This window comes from Vitis vinifera, chromosome 16 (assembly GCF_030704535.1).
Source record: "Vitis vinifera cultivar Pinot Noir 40024 chromosome 16, ASM3070453v1".
Taxonomy (NCBI): Eukaryota; Viridiplantae; Streptophyta; class Magnoliopsida; order Vitales; family Vitaceae; genus Vitis; species Vitis vinifera.
Window position 1 is genome coordinate 18,495,122 of NC_081820.1, and position 20,657 is coordinate 18,515,778.

The 20,657-nt window shown below is 31.0% G+C and overlaps 2 protein-coding genes across 2 annotated transcripts; one reads left to right on the plus strand and one right to left on the minus strand.

Annotated features, from left to right (window-relative positions):
* The first annotated feature begins 11,574 nt into the window (after positions 1–11,574).
* On the plus strand, positions 11,575–15,782 carry LOC100246431 (LRR receptor-like serine/threonine-protein kinase GSO2). The gene is made up of 4 exons (XM_002267596.4): positions 11,575–12,421; positions 13,302–13,562; positions 13,650–14,522; positions 14,937–15,782. The coding sequence occupies exons 1-4, from the start codon at positions 11,992–11,994 to the stop codon at positions 15,416–15,418; spliced, it is 2,046 nt and encodes a 681-aa protein (XP_002267632.1). The 5' UTR covers positions 11,575–11,991; the 3' UTR covers positions 15,419–15,782.
* A 3,727-nt stretch (positions 15,783–19,509) lies between these two features.
* Positions 19,510–20,264, minus strand: LOC100265251 (uncharacterized). Its single transcript, XM_002266282.4, has 2 exons — positions 20,208–20,264; positions 19,510–20,112 (listed from the first exon to the last, which is right to left on the minus strand). Exons 1-2 carry the CDS (start codon positions 20,262–20,264, stop codon positions 19,510–19,512), a joined length of 660 nt encoding a protein of 219 aa, XP_002266318.1.
* Positions 20,265–20,657: the final 393 nt, after the last annotated feature.

Consider the following 20,657-nt stretch of genomic DNA (forward strand, 5'->3'; position numbering starts at 1 on the left):
CAGATCAGAGGGTTGACCATGTCCATCAACTCTCATTATATTCGTCGTGGGTGCTTGGGTAAATGCACTATAAGGGTAGGGTATACGTCTTTCCTAACAACAATTACTTTTAGGAGAGTTGGTAACACATGAGGTCCTACAATATATATATATATATATATATATATATATTATGAACAAATACTGTAATAAAAGCATAATACTCTCTAAATTAATAATTATCTATTTATCAATAAATCCAATGTTTTAAAAACTGAACTAGTCATTGAATAAAAAAAGTTATCAGTTCACAATTCAATGGTTGAATGAATTGTTGAAATGTAGTTGAACCAATAACGTTATAAACGTATAATTTATATATTATTAAAATTAAAATTAATTATAAAATTTTTAATATAAATATAAATATATATATATATATAAATTAAAAATCGAGAATATTTATTTTTTATCTTATGCATGATATGAATGTATTAATATTTTAAATCTTATTAAATGAAATATATATAATATTTAAATATGAATATATTAAAAATAAAATAAAATTTAATTATTTAATTTTAACTAATTTTATAATTTAAAAAGTATTATATTATTTTTATTTAATATTATTAATTTTTTTTAGCAAAGAATATAATTCTTTTGTTTGTTGGGTGAAACAATAAGTTAGACGGAGTCACGTAATGTCTCAACTCATTCAATGACTAAGCGGTTCACAAGATTGAACCAAACCAAAAAGTTCGATGATTGGAACAGTCGGTCCAGTTTGGTTTTTAAAACAGACGATAAATCAATAACTTGCAATCCCCATAATATTACTTTATACCAATTTTACTGTGGTAAGCTTTAAAATGGGTCAAAACTCCATGCCTCCCAAGAAAAGTGGGCCACAAAGGAGAGGTCATGTGAAAAGCAGCAGTCCTATGGGAGGGTTTTAAAGGGGCCCAAAAGCTAGGTTAAAGGCCCCTAGAACCGCTTTAACCCAACCCAAATCTTCGTCTTGAAAGTTGTCCATCAAAGAAACTGAAAGATTCCAAGATGCTAAAGCCTTGGAACTTGGAAGTAGCCATGCTTGTGGACATAAAAGAAAGTGGATGTTTGGATGAATGGAAAGTTGAAGCCACTTTTTATTTTTCCCATACCCATCTCCCCAACTTCCAAAGTCACACCCACATTCTGTTGGGATGTGGACAGTGGACCGATTAGAAAATTAAATAAAAGAAAAATGAGCACAAAATATGATTGTAATTTGGACAAAATTTATATTTGACTTCCTCATTTTATATTTTAAAAAGAAAAATACAATTTGAATAAAAAATTTTGCAAATTTTTTTTCTATGGATAAAAGTAAGGATAATCATGAGAGGGTTCGAGATGAAATCACCTTGTCTTGATCTATTTATTTATTTATATCTATTTTCATTTTATATATATATAAAATTAAATAAGATGGTCAAGAAATTTATATACTTGTGTTTTTCTCGTTTATTTTTAAAATTTTATTTTAAAATTTTACATTATATTAAAAATAAATATTATAACTTTATTTTTATGAAAAGTAATTATATATAGTAAAAATGAAAATTTCAAAAATAAATTAAAATGATTTTTATTTAATTATATATCATTAATATATATATTAAAAAAATTTAAAACTTTAAAAAAAGTAAATTAAAATAATTTTTATTTAATTATATATATTATCTAAATCCAATTAAGGTTTTTTATTGACTAAAAATTTACTTTTAACTCATTTATTTTTATCTTAAACACATACTATTATCATTTTTTTTCCTTCTATTTTTTCTTTTTATTTTTTTTTAAACTTTCTAAGAACTAAACATAGCCAAACTAGGCTTCTATTTAAGAACCCAACACTATGCTTGGTTCCGAAAAGTTTGGATGGAAAATACAAGCAAAAAAAAAAAGGAATAAAAATAGAAAAATTGAAGAAAATAAATAATAAAAAATAAAAATTAAATCAATAAATTATTTTGATGTACCACTTCCAACTCTTTTTATTTCTCTTTGTATTTATTTAATTATTTTTTATAAAATTAAATAATTTAAAAATATACAAATTTTTAAATAATTTAAATCATATTTGACTTTTTTTTTTCTATTTTTTTTATAGTAAAATCAATCCACTATCCCTACCACTTACATTGACCGTTAATCATGTTGTTTGGCCTTAAATCATGGGACTGTGTCTAAAAACAATTATCTATTTTTTCCAAAAAAAAAATAATTAAAAAAACATATTTAACAATAAAAAAAATTAAAACATAAAACATGATTTTTTTTCAAACATATTTAAGTTAGTTTTAATCATTTTAACTTATTTTGTAAGAATTAATTTATAAAATGACAAATATATATGAATAATAATTAAAAATAAATCATCACATATAAAATCCATTTTTAAATAATATATAAAATTCATTTTTAAATAATATTTAAAAATATTTGAAGTTTCTCAATAGATTTCTATTATGAAAAACATCATAAAATTGGTTTTAAAACTGCTATCAAAAAATATTTTTTTTAAATAATTTTTGAAAACAGTTCTCATGTTTTGCATGTCCCATGACCATATATTACCCCAAAAAAATAATAATAATGCCTAAAAAGAAGCACAATTGGCTTTTTTAAAAAAAAGAAAAAAAAGAAAAAGAAAAAGCACGTATAAAATTAACTTCTTTTCCGGTGATTATTGTAATTTGCTTTTAATAATCTATGGGGGAAAACAAAGGTGGAAGTGCATTACAACTGGGCAGGTGGATTGTGCAGCCCTATATATTCCATTCTCCCTCAAAAGACTCGTTTTCGCTTGTGAGCCTCTCTGCTTGGGGGCACAAAATATTTGTTGGGATACGTTTGGAAGTAATTTCAGGTAAAAATGGTTTTATTTTTATTTTTTAAAATATTTTTATTAGAAGTGAATTTATAAAAAATACAGTCAACATTTAGATATGAATAAAAAAAAAATACTTTTGATATGAATGGACATAAAAGTGGGCATTTGGATACCAAATGCATTAATTGTTGTGCATTTTTTTAGAAGTGCAAAAAAATCCTTTCTTCAATGTTTTTGTACATTGAAAATAATTAGGAAAATGAAAGAAAAAAAAAGTATAAATAAATAAAAACAAAGCGTAGAGATATACAAACAAGTAAGATTATAATACAAATTATGAGACTTAAAATACATATATGTGACAGACTTAATGATAGGTGCCTTTTCAATACCTATTAAAAAAAGTATTATTTAGTACTTTAAATAAATGAATATTTGATTAAAAGGAATCATATTATCCTCAAATTATGAATTTAACCATTTTTATGTTTTTCTTTAAAAGGTAATTTTTTTTAACATAAATGTCTTTTACCATTTCAAGTATTTACTTATAGGTTTTCAAAGAAAATCTCATTTTTATAAGAAAATAGTAAAAGCATTTTTGTCCAAATAAGACCAAAAAAAGGACAAAGAGTTAAATTTTAAAAATTGGGTTTTCACGAACTTTGTTAATCAAATAACCCTTAAATAAATTCTATCGTAGTCATATTATGGATGACAATAACTCGGGTTTTTTCAAGTACCCACCATGTCCCTAATGAGACTAGTTTGAATTTTAACTAAACGGATTTAGGATGAGTTTTGGGTGGGTTTAAGTATTACTTTGTCTCGTCCCGCTCTGCCCCGATTATATAAAAAATTAACTTTTAAAATTTAAAAGTAATTTAAAAAAAAAAAATTAAATGGGATGATTTCACGAACTTTGTTAATCAAATAACCCTTAAATAAATTCTATCGTAGTCATATTATGGATGACAATAACTCGGGTTTTTTCAAGTACCCACCATGTCCCTAATGAGACTAGTTTGAATTTTAACTAAACGGATTTAGGATGAGTTTTGGGTGGGTTTAAGTATTACTTTGTCTCGCCCCGCTCTGCCTCGATTATATAAAAAATTAACTTTTAAAATTTAAAAGTAATTTAAAAAAAAAAAATTAAATGGGATGAAGGTATAAGAAATTCTCATACCCACCCAGACCTGCCCTACTCCGTTTAATTTTTTAAATGAGACAAGCATAAAAATTATTTTGAATAAACAGGTGGGGTTAGGATGGGGGCGACCCGTCCCGAACTCGTTCTGTTATCATTCTTAGGCGTTACATCATTATTTATTGACACTTAAAAAGAAGTGTGACCGGCCAAAAAAGTTGTGGTTGTAATTTTCTTCTAATAATCTAAGAGTAATAATAATTAATTTATAAAAAAATGAAAAAAGAAAAAGAAAAACTAAGTGGAAGATTGATTTTTGGTCCCCAACAAGATGTGCATTTCAAGTTTCAACTAGCTCAGTAGATTGTGCAGCCCTAAATATTCCATCCTACAAAGAATAAGGGAAAGAGAAGACTTTTTTCCTCTCCCCCTAAAGCTGCTTAATTTATGCCAAGGAATCTATTCCCCATGCATAAATGAAATATTAAGAGAAAAACATCTTAATAATATAATCAATTTTAAATTATATCCTTTTCAAATTTAAGGGTGCATCCATAATTGTTTCGATTTCTTTCTTCTTTCAACAAATCATGCATCCTATCACTTATGGGCTTTAGTTAATGGTGAACTATTGTTGATTTTTTTTAATCCATTATATGTAAGATTTATTATCCAATTATTGATAATATATTATCAACTAGTTTTGGGTAGACAATTTTAGATTTAATTGGATCATATTTGAGTTTCAAATGATTTTCAAAATTTACTAGACTCATTATATCTAATGCATTAAATCTCAATTGATTTGTAATTTATTTACCAATTAAAGTTTTTGAAAAAACATAATGATATGTAAAAGAAAAATAACAAAGTTATTCGGATTAGTTTTGATTTATGAATTTCTAGTTAATTGAATAAGTTTTTAAACTTTGAAATTATTCTAAAAAAATTTATTAGGAAATTAAACCCATTAGTCTTTCTTAATTTAAAGTTCATTTGCTAAATTAACAAAAATGAAAAAAGAAGAAAGAAAAAAAAAAGAAGAGAAATAGTTATATTAATTCCAAGGTTTGAAATATTGATAAACACGTATATATGTGTACTTAGATTTTACAAATATATATAAAATATTAGAGAAATATCGGTGAATATTTTGACAAAAATATCGATCAAATAGAAATGATTCAAAATTCATGAAAATACTTAGAAAACTTAAAAAAAATGATAAAATAAATAAGAATACATATATTAAAGTTATTCTATAAGTGTAATTGACATAAGTATGATTAAAGATAATATTTATCATTTTTTTATAAAAAAATTCTTTTAATATATTTATATTTATTTATTTTAAAAAATTTAAAATACTTTTATTAAAACATGTTTGATTACATTTTAAATAAAAAAATCACATTGATTTATATAAAATGCTTTATTTGAAATTTAATTTCTAAAATTTTACAACTTCTTCAATTAACATTAATTTATTTAAATAATTTAAAAAGTATAATAATAGTTTATCTTATCAAATTAATTTTAATTTATAAAATATTAGAACTCTATTATTTTTTTTTTATTTTAACAAATTTTGAATAAATTTATATTTTTAATATTTTAAAATAAAATCATTCAAAATTATATATGATTTTTTAATACTATATATATATATATATATATATATATAATATTTAATTATCATGTAAATGATGGTTTTTATACTTTTAATAATCAATTAAATAAATTTTAAAATAAAAGATGTAGAATTAATTTATTTATTAAAATGTTTTTTTAATAATGGTTTTTAACATAACTTGTGTGTATATATTTAACAAGGACAAGTCAACCCAGGTGGTTACTACCATTCATCCCAGGCCTTTTGTACAAAATTAAAGGAAAATAATGTTTCTTTCTTAAATAGAATATTATTTTGTAATTTGATGGATGATATAAAAGGTATTGGCATTGTAAAGTGGTAACAATAGTCTTACCGAATTTTGAATCTAGGTGTTAAAAATTTATGGTAAAATCTATATTATTGAACAAAGGTACAAACAAATGACACTAAATTACGAAAGATGATGTTGAAATTCTATAACGATTTATGGTGAAAAATAATAGAAAAACAAAAAAGAAAGAACATGCAAATTTAACATGGTTCGATTAATTGCCTACATCCACGAGAATAGGAAAGAAGATTTTCACAATGTATCAAATTAGGGTTACATAAAATGATATTTATATTAACCCTTAGGAATGAAAATTCTAAAAATATCCTTAAACCGTACCGTGGGGAGCAACACCTATCGTTCGCCCCACAACAAAAGAAGTACAAGCCTGAATGACAAATGTCGTCACTCCGCTTTGCTCCGACATTTGCCAATTTTTCTCCATATGTCTTTTCGTCCAAATATGAGTCACATACTATAACAAATGAAATCAAGGTACAAAAGGGATGAAACCAAAATAAAAGAATATGAAATGAAAATACAAAATAATAAGTCCCTATATACGACACAACTAAAATAAAACTTAAATTCAAAGTCACAACTAAAATAAACTTAAATACAAAGTCATGAGAGCCAAATTATGCATGTAGCATTAGTTGATGATAGTGCCTTTTTAATTCATAACAAAAAAAAAAAAAACATTTTGGTAATGTAATAGGACCTCTTGAGTTCCCTCCAAGAAAAAATGAAAGAAAAGAAAAGGGTCCCACTCAACCAAAAATCATCCCTCAATTTGAATCACACAAAAATTGTCAGTACTAACTCTTAAAGGAAACAAAAATCCCTCTCTCATACCTAACTCTTAAATTTGAAATTAGAATTTGCTTGAACAAGAACTACCTTAATCTAAAACAACCTTACACCTCTAGTCTTGAATATACATTCCAAGCCTACATAGACACAAGGAAGGAATATTCTAATTAAATTGACTAGAAGAGGAACGGAACTAGCAATAGCATGGGAGGAACATGGAGAAATATAAAAGCCAACAGCAAGAGAAGCTAACTAAGCTTGCAGGTGATTCAAATGGGATCATCAAATCGAGCTCTGAAACTCTCAATGAGCTAGTCAAAGCCTTAATATTAACATTAAATACATACCCGAACCATAATGCACTAGATGAGGTTTTCAGACACTAGCACTGGCTAGTTCGGCACCTCTCAGGTACTAGACAATCCAATACTCTATTCACCCGGCACCCTAAATCTAAAGAGGACCTCGCAACATCAAGAACCAGGCCAAGCATATGGAGGGTCTCCCTGACAATATGGCAAGGTCTCGGGCACCTGGTCTCAATATCCATTATAAACAATTTGTACTCTGCTAAAGAAAAGTGAATTTCATGGCTCAACTTTTTGCACAACCAAAATTCAAAGGAAAGATAGAATGTTAGAAACAAAATCTAGCCTTCCTAATAGAACTTAAAGTGATAATTAGAAAACACAAAGAGCAAGAAAATGGATAGAAAAAAAGAAAAAGAAAAAGAAAAATACAATTAAAGAAAAAGTGAAAGAGTAATTGGCCATGGCAAATCTCTAATAATTAAAATTCAATTTTAAAAAAATAAAAAATTGAAATTTGAGACACCAATTAATAATATTTTTTGTAATAAATTATAAATTATACAAGTATTAAAAGAAGATAAATTAAGTTTATATCAATTTTGAATTTTATCAAAAATAAAAATAAAAATTTTAGTTTTTTATGTTGATTATTAATATAAAAAAAAGCCCTATGACAAACAATAATTTTTATTTTTTTTTAAAATAGGAACTAATTAAAAAAAATTCCATTTTTATATTTATTGGATATTTAAATATATATATATATATATATATATATAACTCAAGTGGTTCTCTATCATCACCACCTTCCCTCTCTAAGAATGCCAATGGGGTGGGTTCGGGTTGCCCCGATCCCAACCCTATCCCATTTATTAAAAACAATTTTTATCCTCGTCTTATTTAAAAAATTAAATGGGAATTCCCATACCCGTCCCGCCCATTTAACTTTTTTTTAAAAAAAAAAAAAAAATTTACTTTTAAAATTTTTAATTACATTAAAATAAATATATTTTATAAATAATAAAATTATTATATTTTTTATAACTTATTTTATTATTATTTTTATTATTATATATATATTAAAAATAGTAAAATAAAATTTTAAATTAAATTAAATTTTATATATAATTGGGGCGGGGCAGGATAGGACAATACTCAACCCGTCCCGGGTTTAAAAAAAAAATCTCATATCCGTCCCAAACCCGTTTATTAAATTTAAACTCCGTTCCATTAGGGGCGGGTGCCCAAAAAATCTGCCCCATTGTCATCCCTATCCCTCTCTCCATGGTGATGAGCTCTAGCTCTTCCATTCCTAGAAACTCCCAAGGTTGGTAATTTTATTTCCCATCAATAGGTCACCTAATCAGCCCAAATATAGCTCAACTCCTTTTTGTCATACTATCTTCTTCTTTGCTAACTCACAACCATACTGTCACATATGTGCATGAAAGTTTGATTCCCTAAATAACATAGAGGCCCTATAGTGTAGGGAGCTTTATATTTCGATGGTGAGATGATTGTGTGGCTTTCATTTCATGAATCCAAAAGCTACCTATACTAAATGTTAAGAGTGATGGTTTGTTTGTGACAGGGAAGAGTGTTTACTTAGCCATGGGGCCAACTAACATGAGTAGCACGATCTCCCCATGTGGATCAACTGGGATACCGTCAAGCCTAACGAGAGGGAAGGGGATCAACTGCAGCATGCATCACATGTGGGCCTTCCTATATTGTCGCATTGACTTTTGAGGGGGCCTAGACAAAGGTGGCAATTTCTCTTTGTATTTTATTTCCTCTTTTTGGCTTAGGAACTCGCTAGGTTTCCCTTCTTGATGGATTCCTCTATGTGCTACTTCAAACTTCAGCACTCGATTGTCCAATCACCCTAATTCTTATAGTAGTTGTAGTATTTATGTAAATTTCTTTTTATTGCTCTTAGGGGTTGGAATCCTCCATACCTTTAAGTTCTTATAATAATATTTTGTATGGCATCTTTAAGGGGATTTAGCTTAGCCTAGGTTAGGTTTCCTACATGTTCTTGTTAATCAAAGTTGACCATTTATCTTTATAGGGTCTAACATCTTGATCACAAATCTCTAATGTAATTGAAATACTAAAGCTTAAATAGATGATAAATTTGATCAATAAATACAAGAGATAGGATTATTATAACTTATATTATTCAAGTTGTCCTCCTCTAGTATTAACACTAATGTGTTTGGTTGTTTTTAGGTTAAAAGGATTAATTATTTACTTAGAATGAAAAAAACCCAATTAAAACAAATGAGGATAATTCACAATCTAATCTATGATCTATCGAGAGAGAAAGCAATATTTAAATTAGGGTTTAGGATCAAAGTTTACCTGACATCAGATTTAAGTCTTAAAACCAATTTGCATGTAGAACTTTGCTTTTAAGTTTGGAAAACAAATATCTTAAACCGTTTAAATATGATGGTTATTTTGATTTTCAATTCTATCCAATCAAAAACTCAAATCCATTTTGTAGATTCAACATTTACATTTGTTAATAAAATATTAAATTAAGTTAATTAGCAATCAAGGTCTTGCTAAGAATCATTAGTACATTGGTGAAAATCTTTTGTACCTTATTTAAGGCGAACTAATGCAGAGAATTTATTCTTTTAGATTCAAATATGAAAACATAAAGAAAATCATTCAAAATTAACCATATTATTCTAGCTTGTCATTTAGATTTTTCACCTTCATGTTAACATCTTCATATCTTAAGTTAGCCAAACATGGTAAAAGATATCTCCTTATAATCAATATTTGGTTGTCACAAAAATAAAATAGAAAGAATAAAGAAAAAAAAAACTAAAGCTTTGTTGAAGAATTCAAGATGAAGAGTTCAATCTATCTCTTTACAAAACTACTATTTTTTTCTTTTCTTTTCTTTTTTTTTTTTAAAAAACTTTAAAACAAAACAAATATATATAGACTATAGACTAAGCCTAAAAAAGACACAAGGTATCTTCTATTTGGTTGCTTATTTCAAAAATTAGATTCTAAATACAAAAAATATGTAAAATTATGAGTTCTAAATATCTTGGATGCATTTTGAATTGAATGGTAGCTTGCAAAGTGACTCCGAAGTCAAACAAAAGGTTAGACATTAAGTTCAAAATTAAAATGAGCTCAAAGTATATTTTAAACTCATAAGTGGGAAATTCACTAAACAATTTCAAACTCAACTTTCCTATTTATACAATTCACTTCAAATACACGTATTTTTCTTACTTCAACTCTAATTCATGAATTGTTTATTAACTTATTGATCTTCAAAATTACATATGATTTGCATTGAGAAGATCATGGGAAGTGATCCAAAATTCCATGTGATATTGTCAAGTTTGACCTCCAAATCAAATTCTGTTTTGAATTTGATTGCATTTACTTCAAACCTCCTCTTGATTATTAGCCGACTATGTCTCTCTTGTTTTGACTTTTTAAGTCTCCTTTTTACTTAACAAGTTTCGGGTCTTTCATTTATTTATGCATATTTGATCCCTTATTCTCCCATACTTAAAAATTCATTTATTATTATTCGACTTTCTTCTTTCTCAATTAAAAAATTAAAGAATTTTCTTTTTTTTTTTAAAAAAAAAACCTAAAAGGATGCTCTGGAATACTTGGGTGGAGGGTAGAGAAGGTGGCAGAACTGTAAAGCTAAGGGAGTAGTGTCAGGCTCTGACACACCCCCCCAAAAAGATGTAAAAGCAGATTCACAACTGTTTTCCAAAATTACCCATTTTTATTTTTTAAAATTTATTTTTTATTTTTATTTTTATTTTCTGATCCAGAGGGCTCTGACGCATGGGACCTTGTCGTAAATGACAAATTTAATGTGGCTCAAAATCAAATTACAGCCAATCGTCCTTTGAGCTGCATGGGCCTGTAATGGACCTTCATGCATCCGATCACGCCCTTTTGAAATTCGAATTCCTCTGCGATGCGAGGGAATCGCCGGTACTCGGTACTCGGTACTACGTGCCACACGGTAGACGTGGGTTTAACCGTTCAAACAAATCAACTCATCAGAGTGTGGGACCAGGGTGCAGAACAAATCCAATCTTTGGGCCCACCACTTTTTCACGCCAAATGATTTTCCGACCCTTAGATCTGTCGATCATCATAAGTGGGACCCGGTGATCATAGACCATGGCACTTGTTGTCTGGTATGAGTGGGTATACAGTAGAGTTACCCCACATCACAGAAAGCTCCTTTATCAGAAAATCAAGGAATGTGGATGACGAATCATATAGTCCTTCAGACGATCTTGAGCTGCTAACATGTTGGTGAGCACCCATGGGAGCTCATAATTATTCAAAGAAAGTCAATAAATCGAACGGTCAGGATATCAAAATCAGAGATTTATGATCTTTTTCCTTTTGTTTTTTTTTTCAGAGCCATGGCTTCCATTTGAAGAAGGATGGTGACTTCTCTGCAGATTCTTGTCTCTTCCTTCCCAGTCTCCCCCATTTTCCCTTCTCTTTGTCCAACATACAACACTGGAGAGAGACTGAGAGATAAAGATCACACCTGACATTCTCTTATTTAACTTACCATACAAAATATTCAAATTTAAATATATATTTTTTTCTTATCCTTTTTTAGATTTTCAACCATACCAATGTGGCAGCAGTTTCCGAGAGAGGAGGGAAGAGAGAGAGGAGATGTGGGGGCATTTTGAAATAATAAAACTAAAAGCAATACAGGAACGTGGGTTTCTGAAGTACTCACTCCGCTATTTTCAACCAAAAACAAGCATGGGCTTCTGAGAGAGAGTTTGGAGAAAGAGAGACACCATGAACAACAAACATGGCTTTCTGAGCGACTGAGAGAGAGAGAGAGAGAGAGAGAGAGAGAGAGAGCTAGAGAGATAGAGAGACATGGCCATTTCAGCATTTGTTTCCACTCTTTTCATCTTCTTCACTCTCCAGGTTCCTTTACTCGTCCATGGAACTTCAGAGCTCAGATCTCTCATGGTGATAAAGTCCACATTGGACCCCCACAATCTCTTCCTCTCTTCCTGGACCATCAATGGTGACCCATGTGATGGGTCTTTTGAAGGCGTGGCCTGTAATGAAAGGGGCCAAGTGGCCAACATTTCACTGCAAGGTAAGGGTCTCACTGGCAAGCTCTCGCCTGCCATTGCCGGGCTCAAGCACTTGACGGGTCTGTACTTGCATTATAACTCATTGTATGGAGAGATACCTGTTGAGATTGCCAATCTGACCCAGCTTTCTGATCTGTATTTGAATGTCAATAATCTCTCTGGGACCATTCCTGCTGAGCTTGGGAAAATGGCTACTTTACAAGGTGTGTTGTTGGTCCTTTTTTCTTGTTTGAACTTGTTTTTAGTGTTTCTTATTCTGATATGGGTGATGGGTTTTCGTTATTTTTGGAAAATGGGTAGTCACCAAGCTCTGTTTGGTTGCCTAGAAAAGCTAGGAAAAGAAGGAGAACGACATTTTGGATGCCATATTTTTCCATGTTTGGGGGTTGAGGAAACGGAAACCTATATTCATCTCAGCCTGATACAACTATCTGGCCTAGCTGGAGTAGGCTTTTGATTTCTTATAGAACCCAAAAATACCATACATCATAGAACTACATTTGGTTTTATTTTCTTCTCTTCAGTTTTCCTGGCAACCAAACAGATGCTAAAATGGTAGCTGAGAATCTTCAACTACAGTTTTGCATCTTCATATTGGGGCAAATGGGTAGTGTCCAAGCTTTCTTAGCTCCTCATAATGGGGAAAAACGTTCAGTCTTGCTTGAAGGCTTCTGGGTTTTTGTTTTGTAGCATGCTTAGATCTTCTGTTGCTCAGCCAGTATGAGTAGACTCCAAGCTATGTATGTAAATCCAAATGCATGAAAATGCTCCAACCTTTTTCACAATTTATGCTTCTGCGAGACATTATCACTAAAAGCTATGAACTTTGTTCATTTGAAGCTAAAGAGATCCCTTAAAGTTACCTCATATCCTGTTTTTAGGACTTCTGATTTCAAACTGCATTGTGGGTAGTCTCCAAGTTAGGTGTGGAACAGAGTGCATGAGAAAGCTTGAATTTTGTTAACTAATCTCTGTGTTTCTGCAACTCAGTCCATTTAGGTTTCAATAGAAAGCTTCAAACTTGCTTTTGTTTATGGTTTTTGATCTAAACATCATCAGTATGCTTTTGCCTTTGTCTTGTAGTTCTGCAGCTATGTTATAACCAGTTAACAGGAAGCATACCCACACAGCTGGGGTCTTTGAAGAAGCTTAGTGTTCTTGCTCTTCAATCTAATCAGCTTACTGGTGCAATCCCTGCAAGTTTAGGAGATTTGGGAATGCTAGTGAGGCTAGATTTGAGCTTTAACCGCCTCTTTGGTTCAATTCCCAGAAGACTAGCTGATGTTGTTTCGCTAGAAGTTCTAGACATTCGAAACAATACTCTCTCTGGCAAAATACCTCCTGGTAAAGATGTTTTTATCTAGTTATTATCATTTCGATTTGTTGGAAAAGATTGAATTTAACTTTATCTTGTTCTTACTTTGGATGAAGCTCTGAAGAGATTAAATGGAGGGTTTCAATATAAAAACAATGCGCGGTTGTGTGGAGATGGGTTTTCATATCTGAAAGTTTGCAATTCTTTGGATCTTACTAATCAGAGCAGACCTGAACCCTATGGAGCCGGCTCAAATACTCAGTCAACAGGAGACATTCCCGAGACTGCAAATGTGCAGTTGCACTGTGACAAAGCTCACTGCTCAAATCCTTCTAAATCTTCACATGCTCCAGTGGTTGTTGGAATGGTAGTGGTAACCATTGCACTGTCTGCTATTGGAATACTTTCCTTTGCCCAATACCGTCGCAGGAAACAGAAGCTAGGTAGCTCATTTGATATTTCTGATAGCCGTCTTAGTACGGACCAGGGGAAGGAGGTTTACAGGAAGAATGGCTCCCCGCTTGTCAGCCTTGAATACTCCAATGGATGGGACCCTTTGGCTGATGGCCGAAATTATGGTGGTTTTCCTCAGGAGGTTTTTCAGAGCTTTAGATTCAATTTGGAAGAGGTGGAGTCGGCTACCCAGCACTTCTCAGAGGTTAATTTGTTGGGCAAGAGCAACTTCTCGGCAATCTATAAAGGAATTCTGAGAGATGGGTCTCTTGTTGCCATCAAGAGCATCAATAAAACTAGCTGCAAGTCAGAGGATGCTGAGTTCTTGAAGGGATTAAATATTTTGACATCATTGAGACATGAAAACTTGGTTAGGTTGAGAGGACTTTGCTGTTCAAAAGGTCGGGGTGAGTGTTTTCTCATTTACGACTTCATCCCAAATGGAAATTTGCTGTCCTATCTCGACTTGAAGGACGGTGATAGCAAAGTGCTCGAATGGTCCACTAGAGTTTCCATGATCAGTGGCATTGCCAAAGGTCAGTTTCATTTTCTGCTGATCTTTAGTCCAAATCTCTATTTTTTTTCACTTGGTTTTGTGAGAATTTGAAATTATGTGGAAATTAATTCATTTCATTTTCCTTTCAATTGAATTTAATGTTCCTTTCTCAAAATGATCGATCTTAACAATGCAGATTCAATTTCAAATTGGAATTCTATATTTTTGTCATCTTCAAATGATCCTTGTAATAATTTACTGGGTTTTTTGAGGGACTCGAGCTATATTTTTGTAGTTTGTACTAAAATCCAAAATACTTGTTTATTGTATTTTGTTTATAGATTAGACTTGTCCTTTCCTCATGGAAACTTGCTTCTGAAACCTGATAAAGATGTCCATTTGTCGGGTTTGTGTTAAATTGTCTGAACTGAGCTATGTTCCTCTTCCCATACAGGCATAGAATACTTGCATGGGTACAAATTGAACAAGCCTGCCCTGGTTCACCAAAACATTTCAGCTGAGAAGGTGCTCATTGACCAGCGACTCAACCCTCTGCTCTCGGATTCTGGCTTGCACAAGCTTCTTACCGATGACATTGTCTTCTCAGCACTCAAGGCCAGTGCTGCCATGGGATACCTAGCCCCTGAGTACACCACTACTGGCCGCTTCACAGAAAAAAGTGATTTGTATGCATTTGGGGTGCTAGTCTTCCAAATCCTCTCTGGGAAGCGAAAATTCACCAGCTCAATACATCTAGGTGCTGAGACATGCAGATTCCAGGATTTCATCGATGCCAATCTCCATGGCAGGTTTTCTGAATATGAAGCAGCTAAGCTTGCAAGAATTGCTTTGATGTGCACCCATGAGTCTCCCATCGAGCGGCCATCAATGGAAACAGTTATCCACGAACTCGGTAACTGCAATAACTGTTTCTGATTTCCATGATTTCTTCTATAATTGCCTGAGAAATTTTCATATGGGCAATGGTAAAGCTTGGAATGAGACTATTATTATCACTAACCACCTACTGGTGTTGTAACTGGTAAGGTTTACCGGTATGTTTTGTGTCCTCTTGCTGAGGACTAAGGCTTTTTGCTGCATTTGATTGAATTTCAGTTTCTTCCGGTCCATGGGATGGATTTCTTGGGGATTTCGGCAGTAATCACTTGTACGAATGGGATGTTTCCTTGTAAAAAAAAAGTCCATTATCCCCTGTTAACTCTGCTTAATTTCAAATGTTTCAGAGCCAGACATTGGCTGAACTTAGTATATAATTTACGCTATTAAGTTTTTGACATTATATGTGTAGTAGACTTCTTTGACATTATCATTGGGCAAGTTGAACGAGAGCAATAGTTCAACATTTTCATTAGGCCTAAAGTCAAGGAGAGGGAATAGGTCATGACAAGGCTTTTGCTGGTTCAAATGTAGGATTGCCTTTCTTCCTACTTCCCTTGAGGTGGTAATTGGTAAAATGGTTGGCAAGGGAAGTGGGAAAGACTTGGCCTTTTCCAAAATATAAGTATTGGGTTTTGTTTGGATCTCATGCATTATGGGAGAGCATCATATCAAAAGTTTCCTGTTTGTCATGATGGAAAATAAGGGAAGAAAAAGCAAATAGGATGAAACTATCCATATGATTTGAAACTTCTCATTCTCTATTCAGAAAGTGGGGAAATTTGACCAAGGAGAGAAAATTGATCATGTTTCAAATTAAATTTCCATTACCCACATTTTTTTTATGGTGTTATTCTAAAATTGGCTTAGAATCATTGTTCAAAACCCTTGGAAATAAACAAAATTAGAATCATGAGTGCATAATACCATGGAGTTTATGAAACAAGATGATTCTTAGGCAAATATTAGAGGAATGTGAGGTGGGTATTCAAGTAACCACAATGAATACAACAATCGACATCAGAAAAGAGCTCGAAAATGGTTGTGTTAATGTGAACATGGCCTCATTCCAAATCTTGGAGAATATTTTTTAGTTATACATTAAACCAATAGAAACACGATATGTAAAAAGCTATATAACAATATATATATAAGAGAATGTTCTAGAATGGGAGTTGGAAAATGGCTGTGGCCTCATCCCAAATCCTAGAGAATATTTTTCAGTTATACATTAAGGTGGTGTTTGTTTTTTTTACTTAATTGTAAATAAAAGCTTAATGCTTAATAGTGTTAAATATTAAGTTGTTTGTTTTTGTAGTATTTTATTTAGATTAAATATTAAAAAAAAATGTTATTTTATCTATTTGGAAAAAGTTAAATATTTTGGCTTTTTGTATTTAGTAAAAGTTTATAAACTATAAGTCATGAAAAAGTATAAAAACAAACAACCTAAATTCTGAAAATAGATTGCTTTAAATAAAAAACCAAAAAAACAAACACCCTCTAAGTCAATGGGAGCATGACACATAAAAAGCTGTATAGCAATATATATAAGAGAAAGTTCTAAAATAGGGCAAACTAGTAGATAAAATGATAACAAACAAAATGATTGAAAATCCCAATTATGATTTTCATGGTGGATCACCAAAATAATGTCTCGTCCCATTTCTTTTTAGACCTTTTCCCTTCCAAAGTATTGGTGTCTCAATGAATGGATCCTATGTAATAGCACCATGCTTCCATATCAAATCACATAATACCAACACTACTTTGTTGTTATTTTGATAGACAAAATGATTGAACAATGTTCACCAATTTCCTAACCTTGGGAGAGGGCCCAAGTTAATGTTTTGTTTGTAATATTGGTATCTTATTATATTATTATTTTTAACAAATATCTTTTTTTTTTTCACATAAAAGGATGAGGTCTTATTTGAAAACCGTTCTTAAAATCAATTTTTTATTCTTAAAAATAAATTTTTATTTTTTTAAATAGAAAATAGTTTTTTGATTTAGAAAACAAATTTAATAAATATTCTTTAACAAAAATCAAGTTTTTAATAATTCATATTAAAAATAAGTGTTTTTGGAAATAAATTTTTAATGCTTTCAATTTTTTTATTTGGAATACTATAAAAAATATAGAGACTACCTTGAAAACTTTTACATTTTCAAACAACCGTGTAATGTTAGAGTTTTGACCAAGAGTAGTCTTTTTTTTTTTTTTTTTGAAAAAAAAAAATTGGAAACTAGATCACCTACCAATATAATTCGCATTCCAGTGAATTATTGCCGTGTAAGCCTTTATATCACAAAATCATAATTGGTTACTATAGTTTTGATATTTTTTTTTTAAATGATAAAAACTATAGTCACCAACTAAAGTTTTGACTTAAAAATCATATATATATATATATATATCATAAATTTATTATATTATTTTTATTTTTATTTATTGATATGTAAGTGGTTAATAAACTTATATGATTATTTTAAAAAAATAATATATGAAATTAAATAATTGATATTTTAATTTGATATAAAAATATTTTTGTTTAATTTTATTAAAAAATAAGCATTATAAATTATTATATCAATTAATAAGGAGGTCACTTGTATACATTGAAGATGAGATGGAACAAAAGTGACCACGATTTTAAAATAAATTTTGAAACCATAGTTACCAACTAAGAATTTAAATTTAAGTTTGAGATCGTAGTTGATCACTACAGTTTTAACCATTTAAAAAAAATATTCAAAATAGTAGTGACCAACTACGTTTATATGATGTGAATGTTTATATGGCAGAAATGTGCTAAAATGAAAATTATTTTAGTCTTAGGTCTAGTTTCCGGATTTATTTTTCTTTTTTCTTTTTTCTTTTTTTAAAAAATTACTTTTGGTCAAAACTCTTTTTAGAGACCAAATCAAGTTCACAAATAGAATTTTATTTTTAAAAATAATTCAAAATTATTTTTTGAGAATTGTTTTAAAAATATTCCGAGACTTGAATCTCACCTAACCAAACTTCGGGGAGAGAAGTTCCCTTTACAATTTGGGCTGATGGATCATAGATGCACACATTGAATTTATTTTAGAAAATAAACTATCATAGCTTCACATGAAAAGATGATATAAAGTATAAATAGAATAAGCTCTCACATATATATATCCACATGGTTTAGGAATATATGAGTATGAAAACTAATACTTAATTTCAAATTGAGAACCAATCATCTCGTATTAGAGTTATTATATGTATCAAAATTAAATTTGGTCATCTCGTACTAGAATTATTATACGTACTAAAATTAAATTTGATTTATAATGTGGTTGACAATATTTTTACAATGTTAAGAGAATCATCTATTAAGTGTTTCTTTAGAAAATATTATAAGTGATCTTTCATACTTTTAAAAGTATTTCCTAAATTCTGTAAAATATTTAATTTTTTTTTTCAAAAATACTTCTTAGATTAAAAACGCTTTCTAAATTTGAAAAATTATGTGAACCAAATTCATTAATATTAAACCCATTTTTCATTTTTTTTTCCATTTTCCTTTTATTTTTATTTTTGTCCTATGGAGCTTTCCTTCAAACTTTCTAAGATAGACCAGGTAAAAGAGACTAGGTCTTATGTCTTCAAGCTATGTCCCATAACTTTGGATAAAACTTTGGGCTAAGCGACTGGCATTGCATTGTCCAATTAAGGGCTTGTTTGGCTGGGGAAGCACTTTGTGTTTGGTCCAAAGACAGGTGGGTAGATGAAGGATATGCCATGCCATGGAAACCAATGTCCATGAAAAGAGAAAAGCATACCAAAAGGAAAATTAAGTTGTAATATGTATGCTAATTTGAAGTGTCTTCCAATCACACCCTAATTGACCTCTCCCATATGCATCCAAAATCTTTCATTAATTGAAAATATTTCTCAGATACCAAACATTTGACATTGAATTGATCCTTCAAAAAAGGTCTAATACATTTATATATAACTAGCTACAAGCCATGTACATTTGAGATTAAAAAATCAGCATGAGGCTAAAACCTCATACCTTGTTTGGTTGCTGGGAAAGCATTGGAAAAAAGAAAAGAAGATTCTGTCTTCTCCTAGCAACCTAATTGGAAACCTAAGCTTCTATTCGTTTCCCTTGTGGAAATCTGACCCTGAACACATGTTCTTCACCTGTGCATTTATCTACTTTGACAACCCAATGACTCCTCTTCCCAACCCCACCACAGCTACCATTAACCTTTGCCTTGGCACCTATTCTGGTTACCAGCAACCCTTCTCCAATCGGCAACAGCTGAGTTTTTGATCCGTTCACCCTCCATGTCCCCTTTCCAAATGCATTATATCCAATAACAACAGCCCCATTAGGCTTCCCACCGGCTTGGACCGCTCTCAGGATCCCTTCATGGTTCTCAAGATTGCAATCGATGAGGACGAAATCGGCTTCCATGTAGTCATTTAATAGGAGAGTCTGAGCTTCCCCAACAACAAACTCAATGTGACATGCATCAAGGCCTAACAGCATTTTGGATGAGTGTAGCTCTTCGAGCCCCCGGAGGATGCAAACGACACGGCCACCGGTTTGATGAGCCGCGGCCGCTAGGGCTAGGGCGGTGGAGCTGGTAACACTGGCGCAGGCAACAACCATAAGTTGGGCATTGTTGCCTGCAGCTAGGGCTGAAATAAACTCGGCTACATCTGGCTCTTTAGCTCTATGTCCCTGCATTGATAGTAAGAATCCGGGTCAGAAAATGATGAAAAGAAAATTTTCTAAAGTTAAGAGGTGTGAAGGAGAAGGGTGTCTCAACAACTCACCATCTTCAAGGTGCTAAGGTAGGCTTTGGTGGCATTCTCAGCAGACCAACAAGCCATTTTTCTCTTCTTATCTGCTTCTTGATTCTCTCCCTCTATCTCAATCTTCTTTGTTAACCTGTGATACAAAGGGGAAGGCCCTTCAGCTTTATATTTAAAGGGTGGGCAGCCCTAGAGAAGCAATCGAGGGAGGCTGGCCATTGAAGGCACTTGTCATCCCAACTGGCAATGTTAAAAAATAATAGTAAGTAAACAAATTGGAAAATCAACTAAAAAATTATATCAACTAGAATGGGCATCAATTGTCTTTAGCTATAGATTCACAGTTCAATTTTTTTCGATCGGTCAAAATCGTATTAGTCCAAATATTCTTTTAGCCATGAGAAATTAATCTGCTTAACAACCATATTCAAACGCTAATTATTTATAAACTCCTGTGTCCAAATTTCTGAA

Excerpts from the sequence above, each read along its gene's own strand:
- LOC100265251 (XM_002266282.4), bottom strand. The coding sequence starts at position 20,264 with ATGGCTTGTTGGTCTGCTGAGAATGCCACCAAAGCCTACCTTAGCACC. Across the intron at positions 20,113-20,207 it reads ACCTTAGCACCTTGAAGATG|GGACATAGAGCTAAAGAGCC; the intron begins GTGAGTTGTTGA and ends CTATCAATGCAG.
- LOC100246431 (XM_002267596.4), top strand. The coding sequence starts at position 11,992 with ATGGCCATTTCAGCATTTGTTTCCACTCTTTTCATCTTCTTCACTCTC. Across the intron at positions 12,422-13,301 it reads GAAAATGGCTACTTTACAAG|TTCTGCAGCTATGTTATAAC; the intron begins GTGTGTTGTTGG and ends TTTGTCTTGTAG. Across the intron at positions 14,523-14,936 it reads GATCAGTGGCATTGCCAAAG|GCATAGAATACTTGCATGGG; the intron begins GTCAGTTTCATT and ends CTTCCCATACAG.